General features: G+C 43.5%; 1 protein-coding gene across 1 annotated transcript in view; it reads left to right on the top strand.

Annotated features, from left to right (window-relative positions):
* Positions 1-18,424, top strand: part of LOC124613119 (nephrin-like) — a 651,915-nt gene that overhangs the window by 500,687 nt on the left and 132,804 nt on the right. The window contains exon 4 of the mRNA XM_047141732.1: positions 2,125-2,238. Within this exon, the coding sequence (XP_046997688.1) occupies positions 2,125-2,238 (114 nt within the window). The remainder of the gene's footprint in view (positions 1-2,124; positions 2,239-18,424) is intronic.

Below are 18,424 nucleotides of genomic sequence, written 5' to 3'. Positions count from 1 at the left end.
TGTACACGACTTTCTTAAGTCGCTGATGGTGAATGTGATGCACACGACGCATATCGAGTACTTCAAAGATGTTTTGAGTGAAAGTTAATGAGACGACCAGTAGAAGTAAATGGCCAAAGGACTATCTCGTTAGCATGTTTCAGTGTTTTCTTTGTGTGATGGGGCTGAAATAACTCTTTCGAAGTTCTTCGATAGAACATCCCCAGGGTAGAAGTGTATAGTTTAACACATTTTTCTGGTAGATGACTTGCTATATTGTCGGTATTAACCATTTGTACCGAAGCGTGGAATATCTTATGAGCTTAAGAGACATTTGAAAAACAAAATACAGTCCCGTATCCAAGCACATGCACTGACAGAATAGAATGAAGGTGGAGATTAGTGTTTAACGTCCCGTCGACCACGAGGCTATCAGACGCAGCACAAGCTCGGAATAGAGAAGGATGTGGAAGGAAATCGGCGGTACCTTTTGAAAGGAACCATCCGGGCACTTGCCTGAAGCGATTCAGGGAAATCACGAAAAAGCTAAATCTGGATGGGCGGACGCGATTTGAAACGTCGTCCTCCCGAATGCAAGTCCAGCGTGCTAACCGTTGCGCCATCTCGCTCAGTACAGAATTGAATATTTCTGTCATGAATGTCACAAACTGTGCTCTGCCATAAGAGCAAATAACTGATCCTTATTCCGCCATATAACTGTTGCACCGAGATCGTCATAAGCCAACTCTTGGGTAGTTTCACATATGTTACATTATTTGGCTATAAGCTCCTGGTTAAAACGGAGGGGGAGGGGAGAGGGGGCGAAAACTGACGTTCTTAGGTTCGCCAATTGTGACATATTTTCACCTTGTGTTATGTGCTTGGAACGATTTATGTGACACTTTCGATCTTACCGTGTTTTACGAGAAACTTTCTGTCGGATTAATACTGTGCGCCGAGCTGGGTTTCGGACCTGGGACCTACCGGCTGAGCTACCCAGGTTCATCTGCGGAACTTGCAGGAACAGCTCCTGGCTTCGAGTCCCGGCAAGCAATTTTACTCTCCCAGAGGGTTCACATCAACGTACAATTCGCTGCAGAGTGAAAAATCTTGTCCCGGAATTTTTCTCTAGTCTATGGCTAAGCCATGTCTCTGGAATATCATTTCATCCTGGAGCGGTAGTCGCGCAAGTTTCGCAGGAGATATTCTGTGAAATTTGGAAGGTAGAAAATGAGCCACTGACGGAAGTAGAACTCTGAGAAAGGATCGTAAATAGTGCTTCGATAGCTCAGTAGGTACAGCACTTGCCCACGAAGGGTGAAGTTCCCAGGTTTAGGTCCCAGCAGGGCACACAGTTTTAATCTGCCAGAAAGTGTCTTATCAGCACAAACTTTATTCTAGATGAAAAAATTCATTATGTGTCCTACATTACAAGTCCCCACAGGCCCTATCCCCACCTCACTCACCCCTCACCATGTAATATCGTTTTAAACTAAAGTCCACAGGCATTTATAGCACTTAAAGGATACATCTTTTACATACGTACGAAACTGCTACAATGAGACTTTTTTCAATTGGCACTGAATAGCCGTGAACCTGAAACCTCGTCGAATGCTCTTACAGATTTTATTTCCTTTTTCCCTGGCAATGCTTGTGTTCCGTGAATCTGCTAATAAAAACTCTGCTCGTCTGTTTAGTGCCGACTTAGCTACAGGCAGCAGAGTCAATGCCACCTTCCTGACTCTACGTTCCAATGGAGTTCTTCTGCGTATCTTACTGGCTTAGCATTCCATGGAGAAGGAAAAAATTAAGGGAAGTCTAAGGCACATTGTAAGGATTGATTCCAGAATGCGTCTTGCAGTGCGCAATGGAGTGAGTGCATTCTTTTTAACCGGTACTCGAGTGCAGACACTAGCATTTGTGTTATGGTGAGATTTTCTGGAGGTGTAGAAAACATAATCGTTTAAATAAAGGGATCTGTGGATATTTTCCTTTTATACATTTCGTCCAAAACACCGACAACCATTTATCGCTTTCAACTAAGCAATAATACTGTGCTGAGTGTGTTGCGTTATTTCCTATGAATTATAGGTGACTTATATTTTCTTCAATAAGTATTCATTGTGTTCTTGTGTGTCGTTGCAGTACCACCTGAGAAGCTCGTTATCATGGAAGAGAGAGGTTCTAACATCCCTCACTACATCCTAGGGCCGTACAACGAGGGGTCCAGCGTGAACATCACGTGTATTGCCACCGGAGGTAAGTACCGTGTCAAAGTTTGTGCTTGATTCCGTAGTGATTGTGGTGTCACTCGCTTTCGGTTACAAATGTACTCGTTAGTGGATAATTTTATCTGCATACTCTCGCTGCCTTTTACTTTTTATGGACTCACATCTGTGCACTGTCTTCCTTCATGGAAGTTTCTCAAAATTATCCTCACAGTTACAGTCTAATCAACATTTTCTTCGACGCTGACGCGACATACTTTACTTACTTTTGAGGGAAAAATGGTGTATAAACCTTTTTAAATGCTTCGAATAAAGAGACGGAATAGTTCGTTAAAAGCTTTACTTATGATTTACTCTCTACCCTCCATCGCTCCTTTAATGTACGAGTCAGTCTGTGTGGTCCCGGCAATTAGTCAGATACTAACGGAATATTAGAAAAAGTATGGCCTGTCCTGCTAATTACCAGAGCATGTCAAAAAGCCTACTCATTTCGTAGACCTTTACTCCCATACTCCCTTAATAGTGTCACGGAATGAAACACATTTTACAGAATTTCTCATAAAGGATGTCCACAAAGTGCAGGTTTTGTTGGGTATGGTTTGGCAATTATGTTTTTGACGCAGTACCACATGCTCGAAAAAGCTGTTAGAAGTTTCATTTTCTGTTATTGTGATATTTTACTTTCTATGCAAGGAACAGGCTAAATGAAAATCAGTTCGGAAGTTTAAGGATCTTAAACAACTTTAGCGATTATAAAAAGAGAAAAAATAAACACCTAATTATTCGATTGAATTTTCTCATTTTGCAGTCTGTCTAATAGTTAAAAACCATATATGGACATAGCCTGTGACACGGGGTAGTTTATGTTATAAATATTTTAGCAATGACAAACCTTTTATAATGTGCTATTTTTATCCACTTGAATTCTTGTGCCTGCGGTCAACATAAAATTTTTTACAACAAAAGATTTTAAGACCTGAAACCAGTTGTCTTAAATAAAGAAATATTTCATGCAATCTATGCTACTGGACAGCTTTTAACACTTACTTACTATTCAGGTTGAGTAGTGGATCCTGATCCATGTTTCTGTCATAAATTTAGAAGACTGTAAACGAGCTTTCAGCGTGCATACCAAATTGTGACAAGGTAGATATAGCTGGTATAGAGCCACGAAGCGCCAAGTTTAGAGAATCGTTTGAGCTTAGCAGTAATGGCTCAGAAAGAGATATTCGTTTTGTTAAAAGTATATTCAAGCATCAAATGCTCTGGGATAGAGTAAAGATATGTTTCCAGGTCTAAAACCTCTTTCTCTGGTGCCAAAGCGTGTGACGTTTGGAACTAATGGCGACGATGCACTGACACTGTGAACCTCTGAAAAACGTAGCTCTGAAAGGCTGGTAATTAAGTCAGTGTGACACACATTTAAAAAACCGAGGTTGAAGATTTCATTTTTTTATCTTGTGTATCTGGTTGAGAGTATGCTGAATCCAGATTTTCAACCTCCAAAACCCTCTTTTTCTGGCCAAAAAATCAAGAAATTTTCGCACTTTTTTCAGGTTTTCGTCTATTACTCGAAAACCATACATCCTAATGAAATTGTTACCCGTGCCACCTGTTTGGATTCCGTAGAAATGTTGGAACACGTGAGGCAATACTAACCTTACGACTTATCTTAGAAGAAAGATTAAGAAAAGGCAAACCTACGTTTCTAGCATTTGTGGACTTAGAGAAAGCTTTTGACAATGTTAACTGGAATACTCTCTTTCAAATTCTGAAGGTGGCAGAGGCAAAATACAGGGAGCGAAAGGCTATTTACAATTTGTACAGAAACCAGATGGCAGTTATAAGAGTCGAGGGGCATGAAAGGGAAGCAGTGGTTGGGAAGGGAGTGAGACAGGGTTGTAGCCTCTCCCCGATGTTATTCAATCTGTATATTGAGCAAGCAGTAAAGGAAACAAAAGAAAAAGTCGGAGAAGAAATAAAAACTATGAGGTTCGCCGATGACATTGTAATTCTGTCAGAGACAGCAAAGGACTTGGAAGAGCAGTTGAACGGAATGGACAGTGTCTTGAAAGGAGGATATAAGATGAACATCAACAAAAGCAAGACGAGGATAATGGAATGTAGTCAAATTAAATCGGGTGATGCTGAGGGGATTAGATCAGGAAATGAGACACTTAAAGTAGTAAATGAGTTTTGCTATTTAGGGAGTAAAATAACTGATGATGGTCGATGTAGAGAGGATATAAAATGTAGACTGGCAATGGCAAGGAAATCGTTTCTGAAGAAGAGAAATTTGTTAACATCGAGTATAGATTTAAGTGTCATGAAGTCGTTTCTGAAAGTATTTGTATGGAGTGTAGCCATGTATGGATGTGAAACATGGACGATAACCAGTTTGGACAAGAAGAGAATAGAAGCTTTCGAAATGTGGTGCTACAGAAGAATGCTGAAGATAAGGTGGGTAGATCACGTAACTAATGAGGAGGTTGTGGCACAACTTGACTAGAAGAAGGGATCGGTTGGTAGGACATGTTTTGAGGCATCAAGGGATCACAAATTTAGCATTGGAGGGCAGCTTGGAGGGTAAAAATCGTAGAGGGAGACCAAGAGATCAATACACTAAGCAGATTCAGAAGGATGTAGGTTGCAGTAGGTACTGGGAGATGAAGAAGCTTGCACAGGATTGAGCTGCATCAAACCAGTCTCAGGACTGAAGACCACAACAACAACAACCCGTACCACAACGAAAGAGCACTAAATTTTGCGTCGAATGATTTATTTAAACTTAAAAATTGGTGCAGCCGTTTGGCTGTAATCAATTGTCGAAGTTGGTTCAATTTTAACGATTTGTCTAAAAAGTCGGCTCTATCGCCTGTAACTCAAAAACGGTTACTCCAAATGAAAAATGTCAAGTTATCAAACTTGTAGAGCATGAAATTTTATGTTACAAAAGCTAGTACTTTTTCACTTTTAGGCACTATTAAGCGTTCATACATTCGAAAGCCAAAGTTATTCCTTTTTGTTGTCCTTCTTTTGAGTCAAAGATAGTCAATGAAACGAAATTTCCACTTGGAAGACTGCTCTCTAATGAGAACATATGTATTCTCTACGTATATCGATCTAAATTTCTTCATTCATGTGCGTTTTTAATCGTTTTCATCGTTGTCTTAAATGGTAAGAGTGGGTTGCTAAAATGAAAAGCAAGTAAATGGTAACGGCCAATATATATTTACGTAATAGTAATATAAAATTTGTACAAGTGATCAGTTAAAAGGGCATCAACATTAAAAAACAATTTAAATATCAGAGATTCACATTTTATTAAATTTCAGTTCCAACGAGGTCGTTTGGGAGACTGCGGCAGGTCCCGATCCAGCATTCGCTCTTGAGGATCCATAGCGGCACCTTCAACAACTTCCTTCTCCTGGAACGTACCTTCTATCTCTTCCTCATCCTTGTCGATTCCAGTTTCTGGAGCGTTCTCGCAAGATAAGACACGTCGAGGAGCAAGTCAGTCCAGATTTGCGACATCCACATACTGTTGTGCATCCTGTTTTGAATGCGTATGAAATCATTTTCACTAGCTTGTGTGGTGCCTCATCTTTCGTTATTGTCACGGGAAACAAATCTGTTAAGTTCTTCTTCCAGCCCCAGTGGCATGGATCAGTTTTCTGACGCAGCCAAGAATGCACTTGGTGGTGGGATAGCAATGGGTGCCACCTTGCTGCTTCCGATGATGGCGGTAGTCTTTCATGTTTGAAAGATTTTCTCGGGGCAGACTTTACGATAAGCTCGTACCTGATCTCATCCAATGACGAGCAGTTGGAATTCCCATGCAGTGCTAACATCGGCTGTTTCCCTGCCTGTGCTATTAAGTTTGAGAGACTGAGGTTTCAACAAATTCAGCAGCTTCCACTTTGAGGTGTGGCTGTTGGTCCGTAAGGTTTATTGATTTTCCTTTTCCTTGGCCAAGAAAAGAGGACGTGGTATCACACCCCGTGAAGGTATGGCTGAAAAGGACATACGCAGGATCGAATTTGAATAAACTGCTGGAGTACCACAGTCCCGCTGATTTCCCTCTTCCCGGTTTATGGAAGTACAGGTTGTTGTAGTAGTTTCCTCGACCCGTTAGGTGAATAACCACACCTATATCCTCGCTTACGATTGCCACACTGCCAGACTCAGCAACTTGGAAATAACTGTTTCCACAATTAATGAATCGACATCTTCTTTTGCTGTAGCACTTGAATATGTCCATCCTCAAATTTTCTCAAGAGCATGGGAATCAAGTGGTTCTTGCTGCACTCATTTACGAGAAACTTTCCCTTTGCGATTGCTGCATTTGAATCTCCATCGAAAATGATGTGTGACGAACAATGTGGTGTCTTTAAACAACGAGATCATTCAGGCTTTGGTCTCCTTTGAGAAGCATCACTTCGGTAGGTAAAAATTCAAAAGTGGAACGTCTTCTTTCCCAATCAATGTACTTGTCAGACACTATAAATGTGTATGGACAGATTGCCATGATTTCTTCAATGGAAAGTATTCAACCCGTCAGTCGTGAAAAAGTTGAAATCGGCTTTATCAGAGATGAGCCGAATGAATCTTTCACTAGTTACGTTAGGATGCTCAGGTCGTACAGCCGAGGACGTCTCCAACAGAGAAGCTTCCATACACGGAGCTGCGATCCCATTTGCAGTAAGAGCGTCAACAATAAGTCTTGATCCGAATCTTTTGTATATGAATGTACCGAGCCCAATCGATAGTGAAGAGAGAGGTGACCGTGCCCCTACTGCAGGAAGGAAGATTGGTGAACAGAACAAAGGGAAAAAAGAAGGAAAGATACACTCCTGGAAATGGAAACAAGAACACATTGACACCGGTGTGTCAGACCCACCATACTTGCTCCGGACACTGCGAGAGGGCTGTACAAGCAATGATCACACGCACGGCACAGTGGACACACCAGGAACCGCGGTATTGACCGTCGAATGGCGCTAGCTGCGCAGCATTTGTGCACCGCCGCCGTCAGTGTCAGCCAGTTTGCCGTGGCATACGGAGCTCCATCGCAGTCTTTAACACTGGTAGCATGCCGCGACAGCGTGGACGTCAACCGTATGTGCAGTTGACGGACTTTGAGCGAGGGCGTATAGTGGGTATGCGGGAGGCCGGGTGGACGTACCGCCGAATTGCTCAACGCGTGGGGCGTGAGGTCTCCACAGTACATCGATGCTGTCGCCAGTGGTCGGCGGAAGGTGCACCTGCCCGTCGACCAGGGACCGGACCGCAGCGACGCACGGATGCACGCCAAGACCGTAGGATCCTACGCAGTGCCGTAGGGGACCGCACCGCCACTTCCCAGCAAATTAGGGACACTGTTACTCCTGGGGTATCGGCGAGGACCATTCGCAACCGTCTCCATGAAGCTGGGCTACGGTCCCGCACACCGTTAGGCCGTCTTCCGCTCACGCCCCAACATCGTGCAGCCCGCCTCCAGTGGTGTCGCGACAGGCGTGAATGGAGGGACGAATGGAGACGTGTCGTCTTCAGCGATGAGAGTCGCTTCTGCCTTGGTGCCAATGATGGTCGTATGCGTGTTTGGTGCCGTGCAGGTGAGCGCCACAATCAGGACTGCATACGACCGAGGCACACAGGGCCAACACCCGGCATCATGGTGTGGGGAGCGATCTCCTACACTGGCCGTACACCACTGGTGATCGTCGAGGGGACACTGAATAGTGCACGGTACATCCAAACCGTCATCGAACCCATCGTTCTACCATTCCTAGACCGGCAAGGGAACTTGCTGTTCCAACAGGACAATGCACGTCCGCATGTATCCCGTGCCACCCAACGTGCTCTAGAAGGTGTAAGTCAACTACCCTGGCCAGCAAGATCTCCGGATCTGTCCCCCATTGAGCATGTTTGGGACTGGATGAAGCGTCGTCTCACGCGGTCTGCACGTCCAGCACGAACGCTGGTCCAACTGAGGTGCCAGGTGGAAATGGCATGGCAAGCCGTTCCACAGGACTACATCCAGCATCTCTACGATCGTCTCCATGGGAGAATAGCAGCCTGCATTGCTGCGAAAGGTGGATATACACTGTACTAGTGCCGACATTGTGCATGCTCTGTTGCCTGTGTCTATGTGCCTGTGGTTCTGTCAGTGTGATAATGTGATGTATCTGACCCCAGGAATGTGTCAATAAAGTTTCCCCTTCCTGGGACAATGAATTCACGGTGTTCTTATTTCAATTTCCAGGAGTGTAGATAGCCGTTCCATCCGACTGTTTATTGCTTCTCGTCAGCGATAAACGTAGACATAGGGAAGCAATGGTCTTAGCCAAGCGGACTGGAGTCTCAGAGATCTGATCCTAATGGCTGAGACGGTAAAGATCCCGAATATTAAAATCAATGTGGAACTCCGCAACAGGGGTGAAATCTGCTTAGTTCGCAGCCGTACACTGCACGAGTTTGTTATTTCAGCTAATTTTCACTTTATATTAGACGACAGAAGTGAATGAGAGATCTTGATGAGGCACGGAGCGAAATGAATTCTACCAAAGTGAGTTCTGCTCTGTTGTAACCGACCAACATGTATGCTTAGGTCTGGTGAAACGACATGGCTTTTACAGTCAGCCTCGGCCGTTCAGAATTGAGTGTACTCTTAACATCGACCGTTACGTCAAATGCGACGAAATTAAAAAATAGTCTAATAATACTGCGTCTCGAATGGAAGAAGATATTAAAGACAGTCACTAAAGACGGAAGAACATGCTCGGATTGGTTGTTAAATCTCGAAAAACATAAAACATATGAAAAGAAGCCATATTTCAGTTTTTAAATGAAGTGTAAAATTGAAATACTAAAAAAAAAAAAAAAAAAAAAAGGTCACTCCTCGTCGAAATGTCGGCAACGTTGGATATAGTGTTTTCGATACCGCGTTTCTTGATACTTGTGAGTGAATTACTGATTTGCGTAAATGGAGCGTTATTTAAGGATCTGTGTATATTCTCTTAAACAGCTTAATCTTCTGCTGTTAATACTTTTGTATTACGGTAACAACTAAGATTTTCCGTTTATAATGGCCTTGGGATGATAAAAAAGTTATAGTCTGACATCGAGAAGTATAACCAGACGTGGTTGATTTCAAAAGAAGTGTCAGAACTTGAAACTGAGGTACATTTGAGTCCGAACAACAAGTTTACTCTCGCAGATGCGTCATCTTCCACGAAGTTTGTTTCATACGATAGCGATGAAAGCACTTCAAGACGATATTTCAAGATAATCCGTTAGGCATCTATTATGATGCGTGTGACCGTTGGTGTTTAAGATTATTTGAATTCGGTGACTAGCAATGTCACTGCGTTCTTTCCATTCGTGTATACGCTGGCACGAAGTATTAAACCTGCTGCGACCTCTGGATGAGGACTGCGCCATTAACATTAACTGATAGAAGAACACAATACGAATATGTAGCTCTCTGTGGCAACATTATCAAGACGTAAATCTGAAAGTGGCCATTGTACTCGATACAGCTCACAACAGCTTTATTTGCAACATTCTACGCTATAAGACAGCAGCAGCATCCCTACCACAGCCTGTAAGGTTTCGTATCCTTCTTACGTAACCGCAACTCACAAATATTTAGTATAATTCATATGGTCAGGAATAATATGGTGCTGAAATGAAGTACTGTTGTTTTCAGACACAGTTATTGCAAATCTAATACTTGAATTCCCAGAATTAGTATACAGATCAAATTAAAAAAAAACTAAATAAAACACACAGTGACAGATGATGCTGATGGGTGGCAAAGTTATTAAAGTGGGAGGGAGTCATACTAGAATGATGCCTCCATCAAGGTAACAGCAACAACGCTTTCTGATTACATGTGAGGAATAGACCGAGATTGTGAATCGCTAGTTGAACGTCAGTATGACAGGTTGGTTGAAACGCAGGGCTTCAGGTCAGATGTACTCGCTGCAATGAGAGTGAGACCTCGGACAAAGATTGCTAATACTCCCAGGCTGCCGCTATGCTCATCACTGAACTGCCCAATGGGTGATATGGAGACCGGCCGTAGGTAACGAACTACAAAGAACACGGCCGGCGTGCTCTCGCGCCGAGATGTGCAGAGAATCACAGCCGGCGGGCCGAAAAATACCAAGACTGTCCTCTCCGGTGGCTCTCCGCCGACTTTTCGAGCGGACAGGGTACCTCGGCCGAACTGCCTAGACTGTCTTTACGGTGGACATGCACCAAATGCCTCCAAAAACTCTCCACTCTTCCCACCTTGACACGAAATCCTTGTGGAGTCCCCAAAAACTGTCCCCTCCAATGTCCAAGCTGCCCACTCAAATTGTGCCAATGCCGTACTTACAACACCGCGCCACAACTCCCGGCTAGACGCAGCATAGCGGTATTCCTCCGATGAGAAAGTTTGCTGCCAAAAATCTATGCTCTCCGCCGCTGAACTTCGCGCCAGAGAAATGTGCATGCATTCCACTCCTGTGGCAGACAATGCAGTCATTCCTGGAACAAATCATAAAGCTTAGCGCCCGTCTGTCGGTCTCACGCTTGAGGTGGAGAACACGCCTGCGGAATGCAGGCTGCTGGCCATTGTCCCGCTGAAAACTGGGCCGCCCCCTTTGGGCCGACTCCATAGCGAGATGTCACCGCCTGCGCTCAGAAGCAAAGTGGTCACACTTTTGTAGAAACCCGGATGATTTCCTGGAAGAAAAGAAATGTGTTCAAATGTATGTGAAATCTTACGGGACTTAACTGCTAAGGTCATCAGTCCCTAAGCTTACACACTACTTAACCTAAATTATCCTAAGGACAAACACACACACCCATGCCCGAGGGAGGACTCGAACCTCCGCTGGGATCAGCCGCACAGTCCACGACTACAGCGCCTAGACCGCTCGGCTAATCCCGCACGGCTTTCCTGGAAGAGCCTGCAGCTGTTTCTTTGATTTCTGCCGCCCTGGTCACGTCTTGTCAACGTTCTAATTCTACCTCTTATGCTTCAGTGCGTGGTCACCGACTAAGATGGATGTATCAAGTGCCCTGGGTTGACTGCCCTGGGGCTACATAATTGCAGTGCCCATTTGTATATAAGCTGACGATTTTCTCAGCATGGCTTCCCCCCCCCCCCCCCCCCTCCCACTTCTTTTATTTCTGAAACCCATAGAGCTAATTTAACCAGATGCTTCATTTTTCTAATTAATTAAGGTAAAATATAGCGATCAGACATTACAAGTATCAGAGAGGTTTTCATTTGTGCAATACAGTAAATGCTCCTCCTTCCAGGGGAACGAAACGTCGTATTTCTCATCTTGGTCGACCTATTTTTCTTCGTCCTTTGTTTCGTGGAGTGAGAACTAATGGCGGCTGCACTCAGTGTGCGATAAACGGTGCCTATAGGGAGAGAGAGAGAGAGAGAGAGAGAGAGAGAGCGACAGTGCGATGGCCTTGCACACGTATTGAGACGTGGGGTGTTCACAGATCTCTCACACATCAACAAAATCGGGGTCATACCACTGTCCTTGGGGGGACCAAGGACAATGGCTCACCTCGACTAATACGTGCTCCCATGGTGCGGACACATCACAGAAACCAAGTGGGGGTTAAGAAAAACCAGGGGCACACTGCTTTAATGGCGTCTCCACTTACATTGCCACGAAACAAAATACCAACCATGCTGACTATCAGCGAAAACGACGAAGTCTAGCCCTTTGGGCTCATCTTGAATAATATGCGCAATCCCTGGCGCAGACACAACTGAAGACACCCACGAAAATTACAGAACAACGCCTCAGTGGCGTGTCAAACGCAACAACACAACGCTGTTAGCGGGAAGACCACCAAGTCATGGAACCTAAACAGTTTGGAACACGGGATATGGATCAGAGCAACGAATTCCATCACATAACACGCAACATGGTTCAATTCACTTTCTGAATCATCTCTCCAAAAAAGTAACAACTATGACGTCTGGTTCTCATCGCTGCAACCTTTTTTTTCTGTATACAATGGACAACCTAGTTAGCCACAATTCACAACTACAGCGCTGAATTTTGTGCACTGGACAAATATAAGATTTATTGATGACACAATTACACACTATCATTCATAATGCTGCTCTAAGGAGAAACCTAAAAAAAAACAAGATTTTTTGTCCCATACAAGCTTATTGAACAATAATGTGCGCTACAAAATTTTTCAAACTATTTGTCGACCAGAACAGCAAAAAATTCCATCTTTCACTTTCTCCCTTATTCTGTAAAATGTTTTATGTGGCTAACACAGTGGACGTCGTTCCACATCCTAGATTTTAATGTTTAAAGTTCAACAGCTCCATGGTGGGCAATTCTTTCGATGCGTACTGGTCCACTGTAGACAGTAAAGTATTTGTGACACAGGTGCTTTAGTTCGTTCGAGAGTCGAAACGCTTAAAGCAAAACTTTTGTCCAGTGAAAAGTTCTCACTCTCGGGCTTTCCTGACAGAGTGTTCCTTCCTTCTCCTTCCTGCTACCAGTAGTTTGCACAGTGCGTCCTCTACTATCTTCTTGGGCTGTTCTCGGGTTCTTGGGGAAGTCAATGATTTCTTGTAGCAGGTCCTTGGGCTGACGATTCTTAAGTACAGTAGCAAGGGACATCATCGTGGTTCCATGGGGTACCTCGTTAATAATATCTTGAAAATATTTCAGGAAGATAACCCACATTGCACGCTGTTTTGCGCAACATGTCCGACATAGATTGCCCAATTTCTTCATTACGGTTTCCGCCGGGTCTGAGCTCAGATGATGTGATGATACATACGTAGATCGGCTCGATCCGATGTCTCTTAAGCATCGCCTGCCACGTTTTCGATCGATATTGTGGCCCGTTGTCGGAAATTTTTCTGTCCACTTGCCCTACCTGAGGCAGGGAACCTTTTCTTAAAGCCCTTGCCACCGACAGTCCCGTTGCCCTTTTCAGAGGAGTCAGTGTGACATGTTTCGATGTCAGTACGACGGCTACCGTAGTGTAGCATAATTGCCGTACTGGCTAACAGTTTCAATTATTTTGGCATTATCGTATACAACAGGGATCGCAACCTCACCGTAGTGGGCGTTGTCTTCTAACAAGACTTACACATTGACAATATCTTTCTTAACCTTGTTTCTGTGCTGTTAAGGCAGCTTAGAGTCCGCAGATGTAGGTAACACTTTCTTGGTCCGAAATGGCCGTAGCGGAGACGCGTAGGCCGAATAAAGTTGTTTATTAGCTCCTCTAGTATACATAGTCGCCAAACCGATAGTTCAGTGATGCTGCGCTGGAACAAAACTCCCTTCCTCAAATGGTAAAACCCCCGGACAGCGGCTTGACTTTTGTCCTTCCACTTTCGTTTCAATGCAAGAAACGCAGGGTCTGTGTCTTTGATATCTTTCATGCTATTGCAAACATAGTTCTCAAATGCAACGTTTCGCAAATAGTCTATAAGAAAATAGTTCCTTTTGGGTCACCACTGCAATTTTCAAAAATGCCAATAGGCGAGCTTCTCACTGAGAAGGTTGGCCAGGTGGATTCTCGTCCTCCAGGATTCTACTTGTTGATCATGCACGTACTGGCCGAAAGCAACCTAATTCCGGGTGCACTATCTCCATGCACCAATTGCCTCCATTCTAGCAACACGAGCGTCCCTTTTTGCTTCCATTGTGGTGTCTTCTGCTTCTTCTGCTTGCGTCTTGCACATAACTACCTCTCCTAACACGCCCTTGATACTTTGTGCTAACCGTCCTTTGAATTCTGCAATCGCTTTGTTTCTTCCACTTCTCTGCGCCTTTCTTCTGCTTATCTTCTCAAATGATAGAAAATGCTGTTCGTCGCAATGCTGCTATCAGAGATTGGACCGCACTTCTTTTGTCAGCCACTGACGGGTTTCTACTGCGAACTACTACATCGTCGTGAAATGTCATCCTCACGTACTTCCTGTTGGCGTCTGAGTCCCATAAACCTGATACGGAACCGTGCCTATTAGCAGCCTCTGAATTTGATTGTTCCTTGGAAAAAGCTACCACCTCGTCTCCCGATTCATGCCGATCTATACTCTGTTGTCCACGTTAAAAGAGCGCGCTACTTCGTGCTTTGCATTAACGACCCTCGCCCTGCTCCTAGTTCACATTCATATGTCAAAAAAAGCATCTCAAAACACGAATGTACGGTGAACATATTTTCTCTAAATACCTTCGCTATTCAAATGCACAAGCACATCAGGAAAATAGCCCTCCAAAAATTCACAACGCCATTGTAAAATCCAATAATCAAAGGACACAAGTGGTGTAGAAACCACGAAACATAAACATAAGAAACACAATAAATTGTACTCCTGGAAAGAGAGTGCAAATATTATTACGTACCGCACCAGCAACTTAAGACAATCACGAGTCTTATTCGTTCACAATGTCATTCTCAAATAAAATGTTAAAGTGCTTCATACTTGACTGTATATCATTACATTCTAACGGTAAGATACTGGCAGACGTCGCCAATTTGTGAGGTTGCCTACCCTTATTACGTACCCACGCGTCACAAAAATTGATTGTAATTCAAATGGTCAGGATGTATAGGGCACTGAAATGAAATACTGATCTTTTCAGACATAGTTTATTACAAATCCAACACTTGCATTCCCAGAATTAGCAAACATATCAAATTACAGAAAACTACGAAATAAAATGCACAGTGACAGATGGTGTTGATGGCTGGCAAAGTGAATAAATGGGGAGTGGCTTAAGCTACAATGATGCCTCCCTCAAGGTAATAGCAACAACGCTTTCTGACTGTATGTGAGGCAGTGACTGAGATTATCAATCGCTAACTGAAAGTCAGTACGACATTGGTTGTTTGAAGTACAGGGCTGCAGGTCAGATGTACTCACTGCAGTGAAGACTAAGTTCTCAGACAAAGATTGCTAACAAGCCCAGGCTGCAGATACGATCACCACCTAACTGTTCAGGGGCCATGTGGAGACTGGTCGTAGGTGTGCTAGTAAAAAGGTCGCGACTAGCGTACGCTCACGCCGAGATGCGCTGAGAATCACAGCTCGTGCGCCGGAAAACCCAAGACTGTCTTCTGTGGCAGCTCTCCGTCAATTGGTCGAGCATTCAGCTTACCTCGGACGAACTGCCCTCTATGGTGGACATCCACCAAATGCCAAGAAAATCTTTCCTCTCTTCTCGACACTAGATCCACGTGGTGTCGCCAAAAATTGTCCACTCCAATGGCCAAGCTGCCCACGCAAATTGCGCCAATAGTGTACTTATAACAAGGTGACAGAACTCCCGCCTTGATACGGTATTGCGGTATTCCTCCAATGAGAAAGTCTGCCGTCAAAATCTATGCTCTCCCTCGCTGAACTTCGCGCCAGAGGAACACGCATGCATTCCGCGCTTGTTGCAGGCGAAGCACTCAAATTACAAGGCTCAGCGCCCGTTTGTGGGTCACACACCTGTCCTGCTGAGGCCAGGCCGCCCTCCTCAGCCAACTTTATGGCGAGATGCTACCGCCTCCACTTACAAGCAAAGCGGTCACACTTTCGTAGAAACCTAGATGCTTTCCTGGAAGAGCCTGTAGCTGTTTCTTTGACTTCTGCCGTCCTGGTCATGCTCGCTGCTTTCCTCGCTGATAGAGAAAAAAATCTAGTGCCAGCAAACAAACTGAGAGATTCCCCCTCATACATACAATTACTCATCCTGATGGATTGCTACTTAGCTCCGATGGTTGCAGTGCCTCTGCAGGGGCTGCGTAATTAACTAGGGATGAAAGGTGGTGTGCCCAAAGAGTCACCAAACTTCAAGCCCAGCTTCCCCTTCATTAATCGCCGCAGACATAAAGAAATAGAGAAACTGGCACTAGCTGTTAAGCAGAGAATGCATGTACCATATTCGATGATCAACCTATTTGGTCCCATCCCTCCCTTTAAACCAACCAACCACTCTATCGTATGGTATTCAACAGCGAAGTATCCATTGCGCTAACAAAGCAATTGGCACATTTTTACGTGTTCTTAGAAACCATTTCTTTTTCTAGGGTATTATTTTTTCATTTTGGCTCAATAACTTTTTATATGACACAATCATACCAGCCTTCGGCCTTCAAAATCCATATTCAGAGAGAGCAAAACAGATTAAATTAAGATCTGAAAGAAATGCAATTATTTTCAGTAGGTCTACCTGTTAGCTTAGAGTGCAGTTGGTCCACTACTGTGAGAGTATTTGATGAACAAGAGTTTATGCATTATCAACTAAACATAAAATCGGACACACAAGTTCATCAAATGCCCCTCATAGGTATGAGCCATATACATTGTAATGCCGCATTACTGAGACCACAAGTAAATATTTTGAAAAGCACTTATCGCTATTCTTAATTTAAGCTGTTATGTTCTCTGTTGTTGCATCTGAAGATGGTCTTCTAAAGCCTAAACTGACTGTGATTATACCATAAAAAAGTGATTGAGTCAAAAATAAAAAATAATACCTTACAATAAGTCAGCCACCGTCTCCACAAAGAAAATGTCGTTCTTTCCATTTCATTTTCGTCCCACATATGAAATCAATACAGAAATAGTTATTGACTTCAGGTTTTATTTTAAATATAGACCATCAACAGTCTCTAAAATCCTACCACTTTTATTTAGATGCCGACAGGTATATAACTTACTTTCAAATGCAATAAAGGAACGATAATGGCCATATACCGATAGCCTGCTATTGTTTGCAGCGTGGTAACAAACTCGAGTATCGACGACAATGTCAAGAATTTAACTGTACGTCGTACGCTACTCCGAAGTTCATCTTTGTCGACCAAGTCACGGGAACACTGTGTTATTACCTACTGATGAACAGAGATGTCGAATTTTAACTCAGGCTAACAAAATGTCACGTTAAAAAAAGAATAAAAAATTAACGGAAATCGAAAAGCGAAAGCTGACAGCATAATGAGTGGCTGGATGGCAGCTTCAAATTTGTAAAACGTCTATGAACATCACGGAGAGAGAGGAAGATAAAAGTTAATGCAAAATATTTTTTGACCATGCCATTGTGATTAGCACCAGAAATACAAATAACCGTAATGCGGAATGTTTATGGTGTTTTGTGACTTCAGTCCAAACACAGGTCTGATGCAGTTCTACACTCTAGTCTATCCAGAGAATCTTCGAATAATTACGGCATCCTGGATGCATTTGAACCTGTTTACTTTATTCCGCCCTTGATCACACTCCACAGCTTTAAACCCCCACATTTCCCGTCATCACCAAACTAACGATTCCTCCATACTTTAAGAAGTGTCTTATCAACTAATCCCTTATTTTAGTCATGTTATGTCATAATTTGTTGTTTCAAAAAAATGGTTCAAATGGCTCTGAGCACTATGGGACTTAACTGCTGAGGTCATCAGTCCCAAAGAACTTAGAACTACTTAAACCTAACTAATCCAAGGACACCACACACATCCATGCCCAAGGCAGGATTCGAACCTGCGACTGTAGCGGTCACGCGGTTCCAGACTGTAGCGCCTAGAACCGCTCGGCCACCTCGGCCGGCTGCTGTTTCCCTCAGTTCGGTTCAGTATCGCTTCATTAGTTACTCGATCTACCCACCTAATCGTCATAATTTCTCTACAGCACCACATTTCAAAACCTTCCATTCTCTTCTTGTCGGACTGCTTATCGTTCACGTTTCGCTGCCCCACTAGCCTATATAGCAGACAAGTACGTTCGGCAAAGATATCCTTACACTTAAGTTTATATTAGATGTTAACAAATTCCTCTTTCTCAGACATACTTTTCTGCTTATAGCTATTCTCCATTTTATACTTCTCTACTCAACCATCATCAGTTACTTTACTTACCAAATATCAAAACTGATCTACTATTTTTAATGTCTCATTCTCTAGTCTAATTCCCTCAGCATCGTCTGACTTAATTCGGCTGCATCCTATCATCCTTGTTTTACTTGTGTTTACTTCCATCTTACATCCTCTTTTTCAAGACACTCTCCATTCAGTTCGGCTAAACGCTAATTGCGTCTCTGGCGGAATTACCATATCGTCCACACACCTTAATGAATTTGTTTATTGTCTCTGAACTTTAGTCCCCTTCTAAAATATCTCCTTCGTTTCCTTTACTACTTGCTAATTGTGAATAACATGAGGATAGGATA

This window comes from Schistocerca americana, chromosome 4 (assembly GCF_021461395.2).
Source record: "Schistocerca americana isolate TAMUIC-IGC-003095 chromosome 4, iqSchAmer2.1, whole genome shotgun sequence".
In the NCBI taxonomy this organism is placed as follows: Eukaryota; Metazoa; Arthropoda; class Insecta; order Orthoptera; family Acrididae; genus Schistocerca; species Schistocerca americana.
The sequence above is the reverse complement of the archived record's forward strand: the minus strand, read 5'-3'. Positions and strand labels throughout refer to the sequence as shown.